At 41.3% G+C, this 24,562-nt stretch overlaps 1 protein-coding gene across 1 annotated transcript in view; it reads right to left on the reverse strand.

Moving 5' to 3' along the window:
• The window catches only part of LOC111260332 (cuticlin-1), a 75,194-nt gene that overhangs the window by 4,673 nt on the left and 45,959 nt on the right, over nucleotides 1-24,562 (reverse strand). The window contains exons 2-8 of the mRNA XM_022832979.2: nucleotides 23,371-23,446; nucleotides 9,430-9,627; nucleotides 8,284-8,388; nucleotides 1,933-2,069; nucleotides 1,474-1,622; nucleotides 1,302-1,383; nucleotides 318-652 (exon numbers count right to left, since the gene is read on the reverse strand). Of these exons, the coding sequence (XP_022688714.1) occupies nucleotides 318-652; nucleotides 1,302-1,383; nucleotides 1,474-1,622; nucleotides 1,933-2,069; nucleotides 8,284-8,388; nucleotides 9,430-9,627; nucleotides 23,371-23,446 (1,082 nt within the window). The remainder of the gene's footprint in view (nucleotides 1-317; nucleotides 653-1,301; nucleotides 1,384-1,473; nucleotides 1,623-1,932; nucleotides 2,070-8,283; nucleotides 8,389-9,429; nucleotides 9,628-23,370; nucleotides 23,447-24,562) is intronic.

Raw genomic sequence — 24,562 nt, forward strand, 5'->3', positions numbered from 1 at the left:
TAAAAGTGAGCTAAAGAGCTACCAAGCGTGGGTAAGTTAAGGGCTTTGCATGTAAAAGAACCTGACTCATTCATTTTAACACATGTTGTTACCCTAGAAACTACAAAAGAAGGATTTTCCAGCTTTTCCTCAAAAGGTACCCTTAGTATCAAGACCTTCATTTATACGTATTCTAATGAACACCAACGCAATCCTTTTAATCCAGTCGACAACTGGTCATTCGTTACTCAAAATGCTATCGTACTATAATATCACTTTCAATCAAAGTATTATGGTAACAACAGTACCAAAAAAAAAAAAAGAAATGAATGTTTTACCTTCAGGCTGGTCGGAATCGGACGCTTCATTGACATAGAGTCCGGAAAATACCTCAATATTCATATCTCGGACGTCGGCCTCTACGCCCTCCAAATCACGTACCGTACCTACATCTCTACGTTTGCGACTGGGCAGCAAGAGACCATTGAGCTGGGAATCACAGTTCGGTGGAACATCATCGCATCCACCTGATGACTTGAGGCAGAGTTTTACGTTGCACTGATAGTAAACCGAAGCGGTATATGGGAATTTGTGTGCTTGAAATGTAACCATGGCCTTTGTCTTGTTTTCCGAATATTCGAATGCGTCCATAATGTCTGTATCGATCGGGCATCTGAAAAGATGCAAAGGTACCGACTAGTAGATTTTTCTATCTCAAAAAACCTTGAAATTTTGCTTCATGTTAGATTACGAACGACCCAAAAAACCTATAACAAACTAGACAAAAAAGAAAACTGGTGTAACTATAGCCAGTGATCTTGATGCTCTAAGAACTCATTATTACTTACCATACCGAAGTTATAATGAACTTTCCCAGCTTTATGAAAATGACTGAAACTGCAATCCTATTTATAAAGCAAGGTAATACACTCATGCATCATACGCTTTGTATTCATCTAAATAGATAATCATGAGGCACTTTTGAGATTCGAAAAAAGATAATAAAGCATCTTGTTTCGGCACTAAGCTTGGATAACAACCTTGGTTCGCGCCGAGGGAATAATCAAGTGGGACATTACCTCCTGTTCCTTGTGGAGAATAACAACGATATAGTCAGCGTGGGTCAATATTTCTAACAAAGCAAAAATAGAAAAAAACTTCTAAAAGCGAATAAGAACAACGACCTTCAGTAATATCTCAGTTGTTCTATCGGTATCCTTTTTCTTAAACGAAAGGCTTGCACTACGATTACTTATGTCCCCTTTACATGTGTACCTTTTATCTTCAGGACAATAGTGATATAATAATGGGGATCAACGTACCCTTCGTTGTTGATAAGTGGTTGCTCGCCCCAGTTGAGGCCATCTCGAACAACGCAGTTGGTTACCCGCATACCGTATACATCTGGAAATAAAAACGATGCAATCACCATTTAACACTCAGTTTATAATGTGTAAAATAGTACGGTTATCCAGTATGCAGGTAGACACCCACCCTGCAGGTCGATATTGATGACAAGTGTGAGTGGATCACCAATTTTAACGTTTTCCGCCACGACTTCTTGCTCCGAATCTCCAACGTAGATTTTCATGGAACAGTCAGGCATCGGTGCCGTCGCCACAAGCGGAGTTGTTCCCAGTTGGCTGGAAGCATACAACGTTTCATCCCTATTCTTATTTTAACTTATATCTCGATTTGTCATAATCCATTGACATGTGAATAACCACCATCAGTTCTTCGAAAGTTCAGTTATCCCCGGTACCGTAATAAGTCTGCACCGATTTTGTCGCTTCATACCGTTTCATTCGTCACTTTTCGTGCTTTGCTTTACTAATAACAGTTTACACGGATTCCTAATATATGGAGAAATACGGGAGATAGTGGTTTAGGTTGGTAATGTACACTAAATTCGTGTTAGGAATCTAATTCTAAGTATTAAGTTATTACACTTACCTGACGTTAAAGTTATTAGTAACCTGCCTTTCCTTTGTCTGATATCGACAACGAATATGAAATCCTTTGCCCTGGTTTGTTACCAATTTTCGGTGGGGCTGAACAACCACTGTGTTGAAGTATTCTACCCCATCGTCCTGAACAATAATAGAAAAGTTTGGTACAGTTTAGGTGGCGGACCTTGAACAACATTAATCAGAATCTCCCTAGATTATGCTCATCAAGAGTATATATGTACGAAAAGGTTAGTTTGAAGAGAAGCTGTTACGTCTACGCTTGTTGTCAGATTGTATTCAAGCTATAACCGTGTAGCACGTATAGATAGTTTTGCGTAACACATAGTAACAACCGTTGGAATAGCTTTATCCAGTGGCACAGATGTTGCCATTAGCGGCCGCCTCGTCGACAACGATCACGAGAATCGAGACAACAACAACAGCCGTCACTCTAGCAGTATCTGTAGTGGACCAGCAATAGGCCTCAATCAAATCTGTGCTAAATGCATACAGTTATTTTATTATTTGTATGTCGGCATTTTCCTCCTAGATGTTATTTTAACTATTCTTATTCGTGCAGTGATGCCCCGTGCTACGACTAAGAAGTCATCGTAATAATTTGAAATATACTAGTAGGTCTAAGAGCCTGAGCTGGTTGCAGTTGCATGCTATATTCAAATTCTAGTGGCTTTTCAAGTCGAGGGCAAAACTGCCGTCCATTTCAGTAGTTGTGAATGTTGGCACTATCAGATCTATAAACAATCACGTAAGACAGTAATCTATCTATTTCGCTATGCTTCTTCGAAGCTTGGCACGTCTTCATAGCTTCACAATTTGCTTTTCTTCAGATGAGCGTCAAATATTTTTTCACTATTAGGTAAAAGGACAACTAGAGACTCGTGACGCAACCGGATGCCAAATCTAACAAATATAATCTGGGCGCCGCTATCCTTGAATGCTTCGGCGACATTGAACACAGCTTTTGTTTACAGCTGACGGCGGGAATGAAATCAGTATTTCATAAGCTGACATTAACCGACAGCGTCGTGGGGACGAACACGTCAGATCTGAACGGATGTTAATTGTATTAGTCGCAAAGGTTAGTAGCGGAGCGACATGTTTTTGGTTCACGCAACCCCACGAATGGAGGGGAGAGTATTAAACATAAAGAAGGAATAAGAATCGGCACCCATCATCGTACCCATAGCAATTCGCTGTACTGCTCGATTTAAGTCCAGCTAGCCGGGTTCAAGCCATCATCAAGAATACTGTGGTTCTACTAAAATCAATGCACTAGACAAACGTCGATTGTCAGAAATCAATGAATATTACAAAAGTAAATAAAAATGAAGTCATTAAGGAACCTGGTAGTGTAGAAAATCAAGCCAACCAGTAACTAAAGAGCCCAATCGATTTGCCCAGCGTTGGACTACATTGGATTTCATGGGCCATCAGTGTCTAGCGTGTCCACTAAATACGAACATTTACAAATATGAAAGTGGGTATAACGCTTGGTTATTTTGGACAACAGTTTGTATTTATCTTATGTCCGCCCTTAGCAATAACACATGCAGCAAATAACTTATCTTGTCAAAAGCTAATCCCTACATGGAAAATAAGACATACCTTCGATGTTCTTATCCTGACTAGTGTATGTCGAATGATGGCGATGATTTATTATCTTTATTTTTCTTAAAAACTGCATCTATGTGCCAGTGACAACTCCCACTTGATAACTTAAACAGTGGCGCTTACATGCATATTACAACGTGTTGGATGGAACAAGATTGGCGGCAGCACCATCGTAATACCTGTACATAGACCACGCAGAGATACAGCCGAATTGGGTGGCAGTACTTTCAATCGTCAGTATTCCTAGTGGGAATGCAGTAGCAGTATGTTTACCTGCTAGCATTAAAGAGACGCGAGGTAGACTAGATTCTACACCGATGCCAAATGCATTTAATTTCGTACTGGGCGCCAGCTGTCTCTTAACTAACGTAGCATTCTAAATGGCAACAGCACTAAAAATAGCAGAAAGCACAACCGTATTTACAGTAGAACAAATCTTTATCGATGATGCTAACTGACAGGTTATAGGCCGTAATACAAAAACTGTCATAGTAATTGCATCTCTTACAAATGTCAATTATCGACCGTGAATACTATTCTTCTTTGAAACCATATCGGTTGTCTATTTTTTGGCGGCGCTAATTACTACACGTAACGGTTGTAACAACGGAGGCAGTACAAAAAATACGCATATTCGTGGCAAAGATTTAGGCCAAATAGATTAACCCAACAGGTTTATGTACAATCAATCTACGCACTCGATTCTACACATGGTAGAAGCTCACGAAACGGTCTTCATGTGGAAGAAAACATGTTGAAAGTCCTTTTCATATAATGTCTCTCCTAATTTCTAGTTTCATATTATATTTAGCACAGTCGAGATAAATAGGAATGGCATTGCTAGATCCATTTAGCATCTTTTATTGGCCTCCGCTAAGGCCAGATATGAATGTATGTAATGTATATATGTGAATACCACAACTATGTTTCAATGATGATGTTTTAACAACATGTATACAAATATAGTTTCGTTTATTTCCGAGCTTCATATAAATTCGGTTCCCTCCAGCCAACTAATACAACGGCAAAACCTGTGGGCTTCCGTAGATGATTGCTTCTGCGTACAACAGTTACCAACGCGGGCTTCCCGTAACGTGCCGATGGGATAGGCGGTGACTGCAAACGATTCCCCCCTCCAGTTTGTTGCCAAATCTCCAATAGAATGCGTTTAACAACGAATGCCATTAAATACTGTGAAAAACGCACTGAATAAAAACAACAATAAGACAGTTATCTTATTGTTGGCCAATACCGTCTCCAATACGTTGAAGGTCCGCAGGAACCATGCAGCTTGCTGATGTCCCTTAACAAAGTGCCTGTTTATTTTTTGTTGGCTCTTGCCAAAAGTGTCTAGATGTCCCTTGAAAGAACATCTAGTAGCAGAGGATACCACTGCAGTACAGGATGGTGTTATTACACTGAACAGTTCACAGCAGTGACTGCCTATACTATAGTTTCATTCGAGTCGGCTTGAAATAAGCTCTCAATATTTGTAGTTGTCGTGTATCTTTGATATCTATCGAGTGCTATGTTTGTCAAGGACACACGCGTCATGGACTAACCTACATGTTTTGAGTCCGGCACCGCCGTCAGGCAGTCCATCGGGAAACAACCGTGTGTCCATGCCCGGATTCGAACCTAGATCACCACGTGTCCCTAGACAAACATGCAAGTGTTACCTACTAATCTACTACAGGGACGTTATGAATTAACTTGTACTGATGCTAGATGACACAAATGAGAGCAGATATTTCAACTGCAGTCTTGCATTTCAACGTATAACAGAAAGAGTAAGCAACGCTGTTTTAAAGCGAGTTAAATTAAATTAAGAGATGACTGCGGGAAAATGCCGTTGTTTCAAGTAAGCTCTCGTTTTTTCTATCGATCATCAGATCGTTTTTGACTCAAACCACCTTTCAAAGGGTGTCGATCCGGGTGGCGTCGCTGATCTATTAGAAACATTCGCCATTTTTGATCGATAACTAGTTGCGACGACGCCGTCCAATTGGTTACCCATTGCTGCCTGGACAACTTTTACGTAACTAACTGAATCGTCGGAAACGATCTGACGTTTATCCATAAATTTCGAAAATGTTTTTGATTTATCTCGATTAAATTTTTGTCGTTAGGGCTCGTGGCGTTCTTTTTTTGGCGAGCAAAGGAACTTTTAAAGAGGTATTTTCGAGTTTGTGTTCGGCCCCCTAGTTGTGCTGATACTGAATCAACACAATGTCGATAAAATTATCCATATGCTGTCCTGCCAGTTAGGAGGAAGAAACAAATCATCGAAAAGTCCCCCTTTTTTTTTTTACAAATAAAACTGTGCCTGCTTTTGTGCCATGCTGAACCTGACGTGTGTGCAGAATCCCATCGAATCACCACTCATAACTTCAATGGTAAAAGTGCTTAGCGGAAATTTATAGCTTAAATGTGAAACTTCGCTGAAAGCTTTCACATCTACGGCGGGTATTCTTCCAGCACCGGCCATAAACACATAAATGCTTCACCATCTAATACTTGATACATTGTTCAATTCCAGGACCTGATCCAGACACGGCCACATAAACAGGCTTGTCGCAAAGTCAATTTGTTGTATTATATAAATACGTAATTGTGGAGGATGCATGATGCTTTTTTAAAAGCAAATCCGGCTACAAAACGAAATTTACTTCGCCAACTTTGCACCAAACGGTAGAAATATAATAAGATATGTTCTTCTATTAATGGCATTTTTGTGCTACTAATAGTTATGCCATTTCTCACACTGTCTCGACCCCCTTCTGTGTACGCTACATACGATAATTAGACAGTGAAATTATGGAAGAAATAGAGAATGAGCCCTGCTTTAACCGTCAGATAGCATCTACAAGGCAGATTGGACGTTTAATCCATTCCTATTCTATTGCCCAGCAAAAAACTTAATTCCGGCCCCACTACGTTATCAGCACTAAATAAAAAATCCGAAATTGATCTTTTTCAAAAAGGATACTCGCCATTCACAGATTTGGGATGCTGATGAGTGAGTTGGCCATTTTTGGTCGGCCAAACGTTGGTCAGTCCCGGCATCGACAAGGCGCGCAATGTAACACAGCGAAGAGAATTTCAAAGTAGACTACCGCACGCAAAAAAGAAGGACAGATATCGACGCTTACCAGCTAAACTCGCTGAACTCTATCGTATTAAATATGACAACACGAGTCCAACTCAGCTCCTGTCAATCGCTATGTTTTAGCTGACGTTTTCAACAATATCGAAACGTCAGAAAAGGCCGTTCGGCCGAACGCTGAGACGAAGCGTGCCTGAGATAATGTACACGATCGCGTGAAGCGAGAAATACACCTGAAGCGTGTGCAAAATTGTTTGTTGCTTCCAGCAAAAATCAAAGCGTTTCGTGAAGTTCTCTCAACGGTCAGCGCGTCATCTGTTGACGTAATGCAAATGATGAATGGCGTTACATGATAAGCTTTCGCGATAACGTATAATCCTATCTGAACGTAGCTGGTGAACATTTCTCGCTATTGTTCAACCCTCTTGAACGTTTTTTGGCGCTATAATTTTTACATTTTCACTGCATTCGCAAGTAACTGTAATTGGAAAGCAGCTTAGATATCTAGGTGAAAATTTCACATTATAAATTATCTAAATTTAATTTGGTACGAGCTTAGATAGGCTACAGTCAATAATAATAGAAGATATGACCATGAAGAACGATTAATAAATCGGGATATTCAATTTACGATGCATCTGGTGATGTCAGGTTTTTTACTGACTCTTGTTCTTGAGATGTTGACGTTAACTTTAATTTTCTCTATGGAAAAGGGATCAGAAATACCTTTCATTTGATCAGTCTTGCAATGCAGAGTTATATATTTTTAGTAAATCTCGGATAGGAATGCTTGAGTTTTTTCATTGAAGACTCGGCTGAAATTCGCACGATCAGATGGCAATGTAGCAAAATGCAGATGCAACTCAGTATGACTTTAAACAAAAAAACATAGATGGTAAATATTTGGTAGCACTGCTGGAGAGATGGCTGAAAGTTCCATTAATTCCTTAGAGATAATAAGAATGAAACAAATTACTACAAAACTAAAAAAACAAACTTTAAGTAAGAACTAGAGTGGAAACGTGTGCTTCAACGTGACACTGCTCTGTGCAATCTACAATAAAAGCTTGTACCTCGCAATCATCGTTGCATTAAGGTAAAGCTTCAAGAATGACTCGACCCAAAAAAAAATTAAAATGCTTCATTTAAAGAAAAGAAGTGGAAAAAAAATGAACTATTACCCAATCATCACTTGTGTAAACTATATTTATTCAAATGTTTCAACATTGGTCCTAGACGTCGGTCGGCTTAGCGTAAAAACGACTCTAAGCCAACGGAGTCATAAAAGGGCACATCACCGTTATCGGAAATATCGTTCAGAGTGTATTCTAGTGTGCCCCATGATGATGTGCTCTACAGACACATAACAAGCATACTTTTCTTTCAAAAGATCTATTTCGAAATCTTCAGGAGCTTGGAGGTGATTTCCATTTTTCGAAAAAACACTACCTCAGTCGCATCGTAACCTAAGAACGCATGTGCTCATTTTATGTCTCTGTGTTACAGGGCATAAAGGTTAGGGTGTCGCTTAGTATCCGTATACGAAGCTAGAAGATCTTCGTTAACTGAAAATGCTATCATGAGCAGGCAAATCGAACCATGAAATTAATCACTAACCACATCGGTACTCATGGTGTTGCAGCTTCTAAGCGGCAACGTGTAGACAAGCTTGTCGCGGACGTTACTGTATTCCACCATACACGACGAATTCTTCGATAAACCCTGAAATAGAGATGATTAAGTAGTGAACGCCCAAAATCAATAGACGTAAGTCTTACGTAAATCGACATTGTAGCTGAAAAATTAAGACATCACTATCGTAGCCGTAACTAGTTTTTTTATGGGCATCTGTTCCGCCAAGTGCCTTACAAAATACAAATTATAGATATTTTTACGAAACGTGTGCTTCTTTTGAGGGTCACTTCTTCGTTTAATTCATTGTAGCTGCTTTTCTGCAATGCTTACTAAACCCCTATCGGACAATGAACTCTACATCGTAACGTTTACTAATAAAACTGAAAAACACGCATCTGTTAAAAAAAGAGGCAAAAAACAAATACTGTATCATATGCGACATTAATAAATGGCGGTAGGATTCGTTTTTTTTTTCTATTTCGTTACGAGAAGAGACGTTGCTTTTAGAACGCTTCCGTTGGGACAGCCGAGAACCGCAGTACCCGATCGAACGAAAATATCTGTGGGATCAAATCATTGTGATACCATCTATCGCTATCTTCCTCCCGCAAATTCTAGCGACATAAAGGTTGAGATGCCGAAAACTTTAGATGACCTCTATTCCCTCAGACGCACGCAGCTTCACTTTTGGTCCCTTTCGATCTTTTGCCTCAGATGCAAAGGAACTGGCAGATAATGACGATGCTACAATCATTCAAGTTTCTTATAATGATATGATTGTGACGCAATCATGAGAAATACTTTACCAAAATAAAAATGGATTTAGCCATCGTGATAAATTGGCCCAGAGCCGCTTTTGATGTTGTCCGATATTCTTTTTTTCGAGGATTGGATGAAACTGTTAAAAAAGAATACTTTATTTAAGCCTGAAACTGTAAATATGACTCCCGTCCAAAAACCTGTTTATTTTTTGCGATACTCTTGTGTTATATAATTTATGGTATATACACTAGCCAAGAAGATCGGTTTGTTTATTTATTTGTGCCGTTGTTGAAATATATTTTGAAAAGAAGCCCAGTTCATATTGGCGTCGGACGAGACGACTCGCGTAGATCGCCATTATCAAACCTTGGGGTAGATCATCCCGTTGAAGTTGTGCTGTTGTCCAAGAGTAATCTGAATCGTGTTCGAATTGCACTCGATGTCGATCCCGGGCAGTGGCCGTGGTGCTTGCGTCGTTCCGGACGTCACTACGAGGCTATCGGGTGTAGGTATTTCTGTAACGCTGCCCTCCTGGCCCACCACGAGAGCCCGATGGGTCGCTACCTAGAATAATACATTGCGCAAACACAGATCATTTCAGATTTGTTCTCTCTGGGGTCTCGTGCCTACGGCCACTGTGAACGATGCAGAGAATGTTAACTTGTGAATAAAGAATGACGAACGCAACGTAAAATCTCAGGATGTTACGTTTTTCGCAACGGAAGGAAAGATGTCTCGTAGGAGGGAAAAAATGCTACTAGCAGCAAAAAAATAAGCATATATACGCGAAACGTGTAGTTCCGAAGCTTCGGGCTCAGGAAACCTTTTGCCGATACTCTAAGTTTTTCATACTCCTATATCGTTCCTGTTGATGAACTCAGCTAGCCTTCGTATTGACTCTTCAATGTACGTCTAATGCGGCCGGAACCCTTAAAGCGGTATTCCCCTTCAAGCATATTACGAATTTCAATGTAAAACACTAACAAATGATTTTTGAAAGACCCAGTGCTTCCTGTTAGCTACCGTGTCAAAGAAACTCGTAACTGTTCTAAGAAACAGATTCGATCCATAATATAAGACTATTTAGACTTTGTGGTCTTGAGCGCTATTGGGGAAGGCATTGCTTTGTGCGTTCGACAAAAAAATTGAGATCGCGTCTGAGACAGCCACATGCTTTCATGCGCACTAATAATAGCTAACATGTGAAATAAGCAAATCTAATTATAAAGCAAAAATAATTGCCCGCCTCATATTCATCGGACATTATACATGTATAACTACTTTATAAAGCGTTTATTGTGCTAAGTAAGATCTGCAAGCGTAAGGGTTTGACTGCAGTACTCATTGCCCCTTACGTTTGAGTAAAATGAGATTAGCCGCCGCAGATTATTCAAACATCGATAGAGTTTATGCAGTTCCGCAAATAAAACGATCAATAACGAGGCCCTTGAACTAATGTCGACAGGTTCTTCAAATCTATTGTAAGGTCACGCAAAGGACCGCTGCCATTGGAGGGAGGGAGGGCGGTCGATCAATCCTGAGCATTCAGCTGAAACGCCTCAATAAATAATTACAAACAAACAATAACGACTCGTTAGGACGTCAGGCGATTTTCGTCAGCTCCGTGCTACGATGTCTTTCTGTTCACTTTTGAACACGAACTTTTACGGTGCATAGTGTTACCTTCTTGTTTGTTGGCGTTTTCTTTCATAGCGAGTGCGTTTGACCATGTTTGTCTCTGTAATGTCCGATTAATGACAAATAGCCATTCTGGATACGCATTTAGATTAAGGGACATTAACAATCATTCCGATAACGAATCGGGCCGGAGGGCGCAGGGCGAGGTAAGCGACAGGTTGTCAGGTTAACCGTCAGCAATATAGATTATCACGTCCCCTCCGAATGCGAATTCTTGAAGAACTCAGGAAGTAAGCGTTCTAGTTCCTTCGCGGAGATTCTAGACATCCTGCAGCCTATCACTACTCATAGTTCTGCCGTTCGATCGATAACCAAGCAACGAATTGGAACACATGATTGGATGAAACTAGCCAAGGGTGTAGTGGCACTGATATGGTCATGCTGATAACATGATAGCATATTTACCTGATGTTTTGCGCGAACATTTTCTTCGTTAATCTATCCATCGGGTGCTACTTTTTCCGTGAAGATTGTGTTAATAAGAATAAACAGCGGAGCGTCGAGTCATCGAAGTAAAGAAATTTCGTTATCATTTTATACAGCCTCACGCTGTCCGCTAAGTCTTGCCGAGGTTTTTATACTTGTTCTAATAAGGTGAGTCTATGAAAATTTTTTGATACACCTTTTGTTTCTGGACTGTTTTGTTCTGTTGCACGATTTTTCTATTATCGATTGGAATAATCTTATGCGTTTCTATTATATTATATATTTACTAGTTTTTCTTACCAAGCTGACGCTTCGTAGCTGATTCTGATCATTCGGTGCTGCCGCTTATACTCTTGACCGAGAGCGTGTTACGACGTACGCTTATCTTTGTGCATATCTACGCGCATGCCAATATTTGTAATGGAAAACGCCCATCCTGTTGGCAAAGGCAAAAAATAGCGGGTCTAATTGCTACTATCTTCGCAGTAGAAGCAATAGCAGCGGCAACAACGACGACGACGGTCAGTCCAGGTAAAGCTACCGCTGAAGCCAATTCTTCGCGCTGTTGTCGTTCATCGTTCGTCGAACAATGACGTTTAAACGATGGACAAACGCTGGGGAAGGGGGCGGGGGTAGTGAGGGAAGCAGCGGCAGAGTTAACCGAAGAAGCTGAGTATAATAAAAGCAATGTTTGTGTGTGTGAATACATTTTTCGCTGGAACGAAAGGAGGCGCGCGCACACAAACCATTCTCAGCGGCGTCGTATTGTTTTCCAGCAGTTTAACTCATTCCACTGGATTTGGCCCCCGGAACTGCCGCGGCAACGTCATAAAGACCTGTTGCCTGCAGTACGTACACAGCATCGTTTCGTCACACGGGCAAGACATGAACGCAATGAAAATAGCTGTTATGTCACGAGTAGAGAACGCAGGCGACGACGCCACAGAACCGGCAAAAATAACAACCTACATATCCACCAATTGTTTCGCGTCACAAAATCATAATCGCAAAAGCAACAATAGCAACAATAATCTAACAACATGAACAACGACACAATAGAATAAGAAGGGGAGCGCGACGGCGCCGCTGATGATGATGATGATCTACGACAATGAAAGCGGGAGAAAGAATTGCTAAATATTTTTTAGCTGGGTCACTTGTGGGTTGTTAAGCCACTGGTCGGCTTGGTTCGGCGTAAACAACTTTCCCGGTGCCCTGATTTCTTCCGAGTTTTGGAGTTCGTGTGCCCTTTGAAAAGGAGTCGGATAGCCGAGGGCTTCCTTTGTCCTCCACTCTTATGCTCCCTGCCCACCTCCACGTGTTCCAAACAGGTCATTGAACCTTTACGAATTAGTTTACGAATACACAAGGTTATCAACCAAACAAGGACGCACGCAAGTCCATATCTAAGGGCGAAACAGTGTCGACACCATCAACACAATTACAACAAAAGTCGACATTTATTCGATTGTAACACAAAACGATAATTGCGTTTACACCACGGACGGCGACCTCGTTCATGGTCACTGTTATTTTTAGACTGATTAGGATAACGCCGGCTGTTGTCCTTGCTGCCGCCGTGGCGGCGGACGTATTTCTGATAAGTAGAGGCAGATTTGACGTATGGTGCATGCCTTCCTCATCATGGTGATCCGTTTTACTGAAGTCTTGCTTCAAGCAGAACACAATCATGTATTGGAAACGTTGTTCCGATTGTGTGAAGCTGTCGTCGAAATTGGCAGCGGGAAACTCACGAGAACAAACGAAGAACATCGTCCAAAGCGTTCCCGCTTTTTCATCATTTGTTAATGTGCTTTACTATGTCACGAATGACATCTAGTACGTTTTCTAGACTACTTCATACCGCAGTCTGAAGTTGCAGCTTTAACATAATTACAAAACATCAAACATTACTAAGGACAGTAAGAATGCGTTTGGTATTATTACACGAGGCGAAAGTAATAATCTTGTTGAAAATACAATTCAATATTTTGTTTTTTTTTTTTTCTAAAGATTATTTGTTGATAGAAATCGACAGAAGGCAATTTTCTTTGACAAGTCGAAACAACAATTACGTCCGAGCCTCGTCTGTGTCCTGTACCTATATTACCAGCTGCACTTGTGCAGACAGACAGACAGACAAACAAACAAACAAACAGAGATTGACAAATCGGTTTGCAGAATGAAACTCATTGTTATGCGTTCACGCATCAGGCGGAACCTTCACTTCACCAACAGAATAAGGCAGAAGAAATCCATGAAGTGAAGAACAGGGACAGCGTCTAATCAAACCCCACCCGAACTATCAGCAGCCTTATTCATTCTATTCCTGTCTACACCAGTCCACTTCACTATACTCTACGAAACCACAATGTTTCGTGGAATTTATCCGTCACCAAAGAAGCGCGGTCCCATCTCTGCCCAATAAATATAGCAAATACTACTCACTGATTACATTTGTTCCCGTTCGTTCAGCCCGTTCTGTTTTTTTTCGCCTAGAGACGCGTCGGTATTACTTGCAGTATTCTCATTCCAATTGTCCCGTTCTAAATCTGGAGAAAGACAGGGTCCGCTACCATTTCAGAGCGACGTTGTGTGAAACTTACGCGTACGTAACGCACAAACCGACAACTACTGGCTCGATCCATATAAAGATTAAGTAATAATAAATAGTTAGGAAGTTTCGCATTAAGCACGTGTACGTTTTACCCAACTTTGTTATGAAACTGTGTAATTTTTGAGCCCAAGTCGACACTGCTTTACCACAGATCGTTTAAATCTTTTCGAAAAAATTGATCGGGCGCCGCAAAAACGTCATGACAGCTATACATACTCATGGAGCTGGTGCTGTTTAAATCCGAATGATACAGTGTTCCTTGTTGACGCATGTTGTCTTTGATGCCCGAAAATTGCTTCCAAAGTGCACCTTTATGAGCACATATAGTTTTCTTTACGGTATTTTTTCATCCATCACGTAATTTTGCCATGCTCACGATTATCGTTTCAATACTCATAGAAGTTCCTACATTTGCCCAATGCCCCTGCTAGGCCGTGGAGGAACGTATGGCTAGGACAACTCCCATTGTTTGCGTACCGCTGCTCTCGAAAAGTGTCGTTCTTAACCTGTGATTATGATCGACAGATATCGTTTTGGTTAACTTTCGAGCCTCTTCTGTGATTCTCTCTCACTCCTGCTTCGATTACATGTAAATGAGTCGATAGGCATAGGGGTCATTTATGTAGCACTTAATGCTTTGTAACTTGGCATTGAGATCAATGTGCCCGTAAGGCTTTAAGGGCGTCATAAGGACCAAAATTATACATGCGTACATTTATTACATTCGGTTCCACTAAGCAGTTTATGGGCAGAGTCCTGTGCGTTGAGATCATCGGGTGTTCACATATTGATAATATTGCACCTGCCTCGCACATACGAAACATGTAAAATCCTAACAATTGGGATGAACGGCAAACACAAGCTGTATGCTAAATTCGACTATGCACAGTGACGTCGCGTAAAACCAAGTTGAAAAAACCTCACGGATGGGCGACTTCCTTTTCCCTCCTTTTTTTTTTACCGTAAAACGTTTTTCCGTGGCATCCATTCGTTCCTTAAAACTGCGAATGCTTGCCACTTTAGCACCTCGGTACTTCCATCGATTTTGCGTTACTACGATCGTAACTCTCGACATTGTTATAATTATGGCTTCTTGCAAGGTAGAGCAATTGCTTGCCCTTCTTTAGCATAGCTGTCATCTTCGCGGGCATCAGCCAATGAAAAGTCCACACAATGACCTATGGCTTGTTGGAAATACGAGTGAATTGGCCTAAGGCATGATGTGCAGACTGGATCCGTTCTACAGCCTGTTCCTACTGCTGCTATTGTTAACCGCATTGATCGTGTTTTTTCGTTTCATGTATTGGGTGCGTATATGCTTGTGTGTCCGTCAACTTTTCGGATATACAGGGTGGGGCATCTAAATCCAGATATTTTTTCAACTTAGTTCTGAGACCTGTGGTATACAAGAATAGATATTTTCCGCATGAGCTAGAATAGCTATTTCTGATGGTCCTTCTTATTTAATATAACCACCATTTATCGCAGTGACAGCTTCGACCCGGGACCTAAATCATTCACTAGAGAGTCTGAATGCAGATGCCAGTTGAGTCATTATGTACGTCCTTCATCGTTACGCTATGCAATTTTTTTTCTGCATTCTTATTATTACTATAAAACGTCAGCGATAGCCTCTCGACAAATGACTGTGCTGACGGTCGCCGATTGGCATCATGCGCTGCTGTTCTGTTTCGTTCCGCCAGAGTTCGATCACCTGATCGATTTCCTACTTGCATTTCTTCCGTTGTGCATCTTCTCTGACGTCTGTTCGGAACTTTGCTCTGACGACTCGCTCATGCGGTTCGTTAGACAGGCAATGGCTACACTGGCCACGAGGCTGACCATTGGCAGTCACCGTTCAGGCGATTTCTGTACCTTGCGGTCACGTTCCGCGGCATATTCTGCGTCAGCTTTTTGTGGTTCTACGAACGAAGAATGCTGACAATGAGACGAAGGAGACATGGTGCCGCCTTTATTGGTGCCGTAGCTTCTGACTTGCTTCCGTTAGCAGAAGCCTTCACCTCGGTATTACAGCACATAACGTATCGCATGCGGAGACCTTTTGCGTACTCACAACTACCCAATCGAAGCGTGAGCGCTTCCCTTATCGAAGTCAACCTAACAGCTAATCCTGTACCATGCTTACTGACCCTATAATTGCTAAATTGATTTTTTAGGCCTGTGAACTACAATATTACTATGATTTTAGCTTGCGTTACAAATACAGTTTAAATATCAAAAAAACTCCAAAAAACCCGCTAGTCAGAATTAGAGCATTTCTATAATCTACATTTCTCAGTCGAAGCTGTGATAACTCAGTTAGACACTATAAATAGAACTATATATTCAGCAACGTGAGTTGTTCCTGGTATACTTTGGACGTGGCTACTAAACTTAAAGAACATTCCAGACGCGCAAAGATGTGGCTTTTATTATTATTATTATGTTTAGGCCTATTTCTTTCTATTACAGGTGCAATGAAAGTCACGAGAGCATTTGTCTCTTACTGCCATTTACTTCAGATGTCTGGTCAGACCGAAGTGCCTGACACGATCCCCTTTTTCATTCTAATGAGCTCTTCAACTGTTCCAATCCTGTTCGGGACCGTCAGCATGGTATAAACATTATAATTACCCCCTCGAACATTTTGTGCAAGCTGTAAATGAGGCTCGTCGTTTCCCCGACCACTGGCCCGCTTTTAGATGTCAGAATACGATTTCTTAAATGAACCAGCTTCAACATGCGGCATAACAGCCAGAATCTCTCTTTTTGCGATGCATCTAACACACAGATACTCGTCGCCGTATAATCATTAACACGTTCGGATGGCTAATGCTGTATCATTCTATATTTCATTGATGCTCTATTATTAGGCAAGTAAAAACCAATTGGCAAGCGAAAGATTTCTGTAAAATAGTGGATACCGTCTTATAGCGATAGTAACTTTCCAACAAGCATTTGCTCTTGCTGTCATGGAAAAAGAGCGGCTGAGTTTTCGATGATTATACTTGACGACGATGATGATTGATAATGTACTTCATGTGTGTTCAGAGTAAAACGCCAAAATTGAGGACTGGCGTAGCAGCCTTCATTCATTCGTTCGTTAACACGTTCTGTTTTGTTGCTACACTTTTGTGCGTAAGTTGATTTACTATTGAACTGAAGTTCTATGCGTTCCGTTCTTTTCAAGATCAAGGTTGCTCCGGAAGATCCTATCATACACATAGACGATCATAGTTGACAGTACGCGCACTGACAGATAAACACGGTGTGATATAGTTCCACCATTTGCTAATAGCTTGAAGTGAAGCGTCAGCGTCCGCCATATATTCGACTCTCCGTAACTGAGCGACGCATAACTCTAACCGTGCCGCCTTGCGCGGAAGATTCGCAGGTAGTGAGTGCATTGTACCTTAACAGGGACGGTTACGAAACATTGTTGTATTAATTAATTAATGCCATGTCCTTAAAGTAGTACTATGTCGTTCGTTGATAATCAACCTACTGTGGGAAAACCGTTAGTTCATTGGAGTTCCAAGAACCATGTTATACTTTGAAAAGGACTATTATTAGGACACTTTTAGACTATTACGATTTAACGAAGGATATCATCCAGGAAGCGATGCCGATCCTATTGTAGAATAGTGAACAACACTCAATATGGTCAAGAATATATTCGCTTTTTGTATTATATATATATATATATATATATACATACATACATAACCGAGTCGAGTAATTTTCTCGTATAACTGACGATGCCTAGGCCTAGCCACAAAGCGTAGCTACTTGATTTAATGTAGCTTGCGCCACTTCGGCTTCTATTTGAAGTAGCAATATTTAATAGATAGAACGGATAATAAATTGTAGATAAAACAAAGATTTGATGAGGCAATTACCCCTATTTAATTCGCGGGGTATCCAGAGAAGAACTAGATTGGAACACTAGTTTTAGCGTTACGCTTTGAGAGCGAGAGCACATGTGCGTAGAACTCTCAAGATTACACCGCAAGAGTTCTTCAGATAACCTATGCAATTTTTATACCTGATCTAAACAGAATTAGTAATTTTAAAAAACTTAACTGGGATAACCTTTGTTATTAGGCTCAATAGCGTGCTCTGAGCCACCAGTCTATTTAAACTTGCTAGCCTTATATCGCGTAGTACACCAACTCTTCATCGAACCTATAACGGGCTCGATATTCTGTCATAAACTTGAAGACCTTTTTTTATTATCACTACATTATAAATCATCCGCTCAATATTTCGCATAATATTAACTGAAAATATCAGCTTTGGAATGGAGGGCTTTAGTAGAAGGCTCCCATTAGAAACGTTTGCTTAAAAATATACCACTGCAAATAAATTTAATAGGAAACCGTCCATAGCGGAATTCAGAGGGGTTGAATGACTTATCCGTCGCTTCGTAAGGTGTTCACTGGTTTTCGACGGAAATAAAATGTTTCTACGCCTCGATTCGAACTTCGACTACTACGGTATCGTTAAGATTATCAGGCAAATGCGTTATTCATTAAGCTATCATGGGGACAATATTAGTAAGCCCTCCTATGTTGCGAATTTACCTTTCACTATTGCCGTTAGGCATTCTGTCAGATGGCTGGCTCCCAGTATGAAACGGACTCTGTCTATGCCCGGGGGCTCGAATTTAGGACGTGTCCTTAAGCTTAACAGGGAAATTCGTTATCCATTAGCCTTCCAATATTTAATGACAGCAAAATTAGTCGCCTCCGCAAGTTTAATCTAAGCGTCTAATCCGGCATCGTATGGCTCCTTAGACTAGGTTATTGAGCCTGGTGAAGCACTGGTATTGATCACGGGGATGGCGCCTGGCCATTCTATCTCTACAGGTCGTCGTACCCACGTGGAATAGTAATACCACTTGCAAGTTAACTGCCTGCATGCACAACCCCCGGACACCAGGTTGTGTTACCATAGTTTCGGAATTTGAATCGATTTTGAAGCAGTCTTGTTTCTAAAACATTCCGATATATGACCGCTAGTTTGGGCTGCCAAACGTATTGTTGAGTGGGTTGACGCCCAACAGCAACAGCTAGCTGTCGTTCAAGATCAGAAAAGATCAGATATTATTAGGATTGCTCAATCTCCATACCAGCAATAGTCTAAATCAGTCTGACCTTAGGCATTTAATGAAGACGCTGCATGAAGGGTTCGCGCAGCCACTTCGAAGGTTGGAAGTCTACCGATAACGTATTTTGTCAGTCATTCCGTACCCACCGGCAATCAGCCTTTCCTACACGCGCGTCCGCGGTAAGTCGCGTCAGCATAGCGTGTTCACATCGCAAGGAAAGCATAGCAAATGTTAGATGGTTAAGTTCTCATTTATTCCACTGGATTTTCCAGCTTTCCTAGTAGAGGAAGACGGTTCAATCCGATTTTTTGTATATTTCCGCAAGTTGTACGTACACAAAAAAACATTTTTCTATTTCCGCAAATCGTGGATGCCCTCGATGTATTAGAAAGGGCCCAGGTATTCTTCCCCTGCCATCTAATAAGTAGTACATTCTCATGGCACCCGGTGACATCAAGAAAACTGCGGAATTTTCAGGCGGTGCATATCAATTCAGGTGGATGCCCTTCAGGTTGGCCTATGCTCTGGTGACTATTCAATTACCGATGAATCGAATACTGGCTAAGTGTTGTACCACATCCTAGTCTATCTTGATAGTAACATTGTATACTCTCGGAGCTTCGAGGAGCATCTTCGCCATCTCCGAGGAGCATTGTTTGCTTTCAGTGCTGCCGGTTTACACCTCAAAACGTCCAAGTATTCATTTACTGTATACGAGGTCATATATTTGGGTCATGATTTTCTTGTTGGGTAGCTATTCTAACCCAGAAAAGAAAAAGTGCCATCCATTACTGTTCACTACTATACTACTCGTCAGTTACAGAGCTCCCTAAGGCTGGCGTCCTACTGCGTCCGGTTCGTTCGGAGCTTCGCCAAGGTCGCAGACCGTGTACGCTTTGTTAAAAGTGGACATCGCTTTTGTGTGGGTTGTGTATTATTAAGTGGTATTTCTGGGCTTTGGAAGTGTCCTGACAACATTTCCAGGAAGGCCGGTTGATCTAAAAGAGACTAACACGAACGGCGCGGGTCTTACAACGGTGCTCGTCCGGTTTTCCGGGGACGTGGAGTGCGTAGTGGCCTATGCGATTAAGCGTGTTCCAATCCACAAGCCGAGCTGATATATGTCGGAGACAAAATTAATAAGGTATGGCTGTTATCTGAACAGTATAGAAATTTTACTCTTACCTTGCCTCAAGCTAGTTCAAAAGGCCCTAGAGCTGTTGAAAAATTATTTTAACGTTCGTTAACAGAATGGCTCTGTAAGTCTACGTAGATATACGGTGACGACCAATATGCTCTCGAGAGATCGCCAGGTCGCCTTGCCGTCGAAGAAACGAAAGGCTGGCCAGTTCCTACTACAAATAGCCACGTTTGCCAATTCGAACTACAAGGTTTCCAGTCGGTCTTTGCAATCGGATAAGTTTCCAGCATTCGCTGTTTCCGCAGAGGCAGTTCAGAAGACACGAGGGCTGTGTGCACGTGTCTGGGAAAACGTGTGTGCATGTGCTAGCAGGTGTTGCATTCGTTTTGCTAATTTTTGTTCTGGCTCGCCGCGCGACAGCTCGAGCGGTGTAAAGACCCGCTTCGCCTTGAAATCGCCCTGCTCCTCCGTTCTCGCGATGCTACCAGCGGTCGCGTTCAAAATGAGTACTACAGTCAGTGAGGCCCTAGACGCAACGAAATTTGAATTACCGCCAAGACCCAAGGCCATGGTGCCTCGCGAGCCGTCATTAGACCAAGAGTCGGATGCTCGGCATTCAAGCTGCAGACAAAGGCCCCCGTTTGACTTCGACGGGGCAAGCGTGTTCCGTGCGAGACTGCTTCCACGTGCAGGGCAGTTCGGCCCGAGAAATTCAGTTTCGTGCGCCTACCACGCCAGCACTCTTCGACGTCACAGAGGCTGCTGCCCAAGCTCAAGACATACTAGCACGTCAAGAAGAGCAAGCCACAATATATCCGTTGCTTACGCGGGCCGCTGCGAAATATCCGCAAAGATTAGGCACGGTACGAACGCATCCTACCCACTATCATGAACGCAAGAAACGGACGTGTAAATTACACAATTAGAATAAATGTATTTCCGGTTCCGGCCGGCTGTAATGTGTAATACCCCCTTGGTGGCTGGTCACCGCTAGTCCTACAGCAGTCAAACCTTGGCACTATATAGTGCGTATATGTATGTATATAATATATATATATATATATATATATATATACATAATGTCTCTTCAGTCTTTAAAGTTTTGTTATCTAACTTGCAAAAATGCCGGGCTAAGTAAACTGTTCTATTATTTGAGAAAGAAATTAGCTTACAACAGACGCTTAGTATCCAGCGCAAAACAAACGTGCTTAAGATCAGAACACAAAATTGGCGTAGGATGGAAAAATATGTTCAGATTCCAAAAATTAATTAACTTAATGGAGTTCGCATAATCTTTTCAACAAAGTAACATCGAAAATTTAGGTACGATACTATATATCTATGTGAAACGTTCTTTGACTAGAACAGCAATAGACAAGTTGTCGTATAGTTTAGTAAAATATGCCAAAAAATAAATGACATATCAAAGCGTAATGGAGTAACCTGTAGGCCTCTTTCCGCAGGCACCAGCTGAACCATATATTGCGTATCCTTCAAGCATACCAGATCGTCTATAACGTTACGAGGAGCATCCGGTAACGGAATATTAATACACATGTAGCTATTAGTAACACCATGGGTGGATTTGATATTCAATTTTATTAAGTGTTTAAGTAACTTCAGACGGAAAACTATGAAGCAGATACGTTACCCACTGGGTTATCATTAAGCTTCACTCTACTTTTGGGTGTTAGCACTACCTTTGGCATGTAATCAAATAGTACCGATTCCTCCATGTGTTTAATTTAAGATGACACCGATTTAAAATACAACACGAGAACGTTTCCATCGGTAAACGAGGAGGAATAGCCAAGCGCCCTTGTTTCCCGTTATAACGTTTTTTTTTTTTATTCAAAATAAAATCACTTTACATATACTCACTCATTATTTGCGTGCCCAGCCATTTGGCGGATAAATACACCAATAATAAAACCGTTGTTTATTAATAAAAACGACTGATAAATCAAAATAAAGCCAATTAACTCATCTCCTTCTCCTAATCCATCGACGAAGAACTAAAGGCACTCGTTCCGTGTTACAGCAGAGCCGTGAGAAGTCCCTTCCTAGCATTGCAGAGCGTAATCTACTGTGTAACATAACTATTCACTGTATAAAAGCTTAAGTTTAGTTACTATAAACGGTATATGCCATAATAGTTCGCGCTGGGTTTCAACAAAGTCTTTTTTAAGTCATAAAGCAGAGTTACAGGTAGCAGCTGCAAAATTTTAAACTTTTGCATGAATTTACAATAATTACACGAGAGAAACTTTTTCGTGCAACGTACGTGCGAGGGCTAGGTGGAGTGTCAGGCTGTCAATCACGAGGTGCCGAATTCGATTCCCAACTGACACTGCGTTGTCTTTTTAAATTAGCTGATCTTTTTTTGCATCAGCTCGCTGCGCAGCTGCGTTTAACCTGCATGAACATCATTGTGATCTCCAGCCGTGATACCCTCGAATCTGTTTTGAACAGCAGAAACAGGCTTTTAACGGGAGCGCTGGTCTTATGGCTGGTTTCTGTTCTTGCAGAAAAATAAAAAAAAAAACTTTTATTCCAGTTTTTATCCTTTTAAGAGCTTTGCTAAGAAAAAGCAATCTGTTCTTTTTGTCTCTTAACAGACGACGTCTGCGTCTCCGATGAAAACTTTTTTCTTCACACAAATTATGTAGAACTTTTATTATGTCATTTATAGATACCAGCAAACGTAGCGTCAATTAACAGAATACAGTGGTTCATTGGTAGCGCCGTATTCTACCCAGTCGGACAGTTCTAGCTCGTTGATAAACAGGTTTTCGGTTGGCGGCCTTACACGCTCGCATATTCAGACAAGTGTGCACTTTTTTTTTTTCTATCAATAGTCGAATGAACTTTTAATCCGATCTGTTAAACTATTTCGTATACTACTCATCAGATGGTTGAATCTTCATGTCCGCGAAAGTTTAGGATGCTACACAGAGACGCTAGTCTCAAGGTGTCCGGTAGACGAAATGGCGTGCCCGTTTTTTGTTCGTTGTTATTGTTATTTTGAGCAGCACAAGTGTATTTCATCGAAATCACCGTCATAAAAATGATATTATGACGCGGGCTCGCAGCTGCTCGGTGCTATCACCTCTTCGCATTTCGATGGAACAATAATATCGTCCGGTGATAGATTTATTTCTAGCCTCGTTTACGATCGATCTTCAATAAAAAAAAAAAAAACTCCATGTGAAGCGTATCTTACTTTAAATTCGTTATCCAGTCTCAAATATTCAAGGAGAATAATTATATAGTTTCCAGTTTAGGAATAGAAACATTGCAATTAATTCTACTTACGATTAGAGATAAGAACATCATCTCCTGTAGAAGATGGCGTCTTTTGGCTGTCATGATTCCCGAGAGTGATTGTACACTGAAATTGCGACCAAACATCATTGCTTCTATTAGAAAGTATATATGTGATAATTTTTATTAAAATATAATTCATGCAAAATTTCCAATTAATTAATTTACCTGATCAGTTTTTAGAAATAATAATAATACAAAACGAATGTTTCAGCTTGCGATTCATTCGAGCTCCACTACTCTACCCCCTCCTCCCTGTGCCCCCTTATTAGTAATACGGTGACGTGTAATAACTAAACATATTAAGTATTAATCATTCAAGCACAGAATTTACTCACGTACCGTTAATTTAAGGCCAACATTGTTTCACCGACTACGTTGCTTGCTCGTAGAGGGCGGAAATTCCTCAGGGTCGATATACTTGCACACGCAACAAGGCCTACTACATGACGAAGATCTATTCTGCATTTAGTCACAAGAAGACACGTGATCCTATTCACGGTAGTCAAACGTAATTGCAAATAAAAAGCTCGAGTACAGCGTTGGCGCGCTCGGTTGAAACTCTCGTTTCGATATAATGCCGAGACGCCACACCTATCCGTTTACTCTATGCGATGCAATTTTCATGGATTCTTTTCGTCGGTGCTCTCCTAAGCTGCAAGAGTATCTTTCCCTATTCTAAAAGCTACTACTACTACTACTACTAAGTATAACGTATCCGAACGCACGCACAAGGGAGGCGCTTGAGGGATAATAATTCATATACGAATACATTATGTTGTGTTTGTCATTTCATTGCAAAAAAAGAGGCAAACTAGAAATGGTCTACCCACTCTTCTGCCCTCTGCTGGCTTCTCAGTGTAACGAATGCTGTAAATCTACATTAACCAGAGTCGTCGTAGTCAAATACCTCTGTCAGATTACGATCGGCGGCATGTTCTTTGTCGTACAAAGTCCCGCAGCCTGCCAATGTTCGGGCTAATAGTTTGCCTGTACATCAATTCGAACAGTCAGAAACGCGGTCGTCAGATCAGCCGTCGATTGCTACCATTACCTTAAACCACTGCTGGCGCCATTACCGTAGCACGCGCGCTCCGTTGTATCTACAGGCACTATACAATTGCCGATACACAACTGCTTAGCACCGCTGTTACTGGCGATAACCGTGGCTACCGAGAGGGAT

Source organism: Varroa jacobsoni, unplaced genomic scaffold (genome assembly GCF_002532875.2).
Source record: "Varroa jacobsoni isolate VJ856 unplaced genomic scaffold, vjacob_1.0 scaffold_429, whole genome shotgun sequence".
In the NCBI taxonomy this organism is placed as follows: Eukaryota; Metazoa; Arthropoda; class Arachnida; order Mesostigmata; family Varroidae; genus Varroa; species Varroa jacobsoni.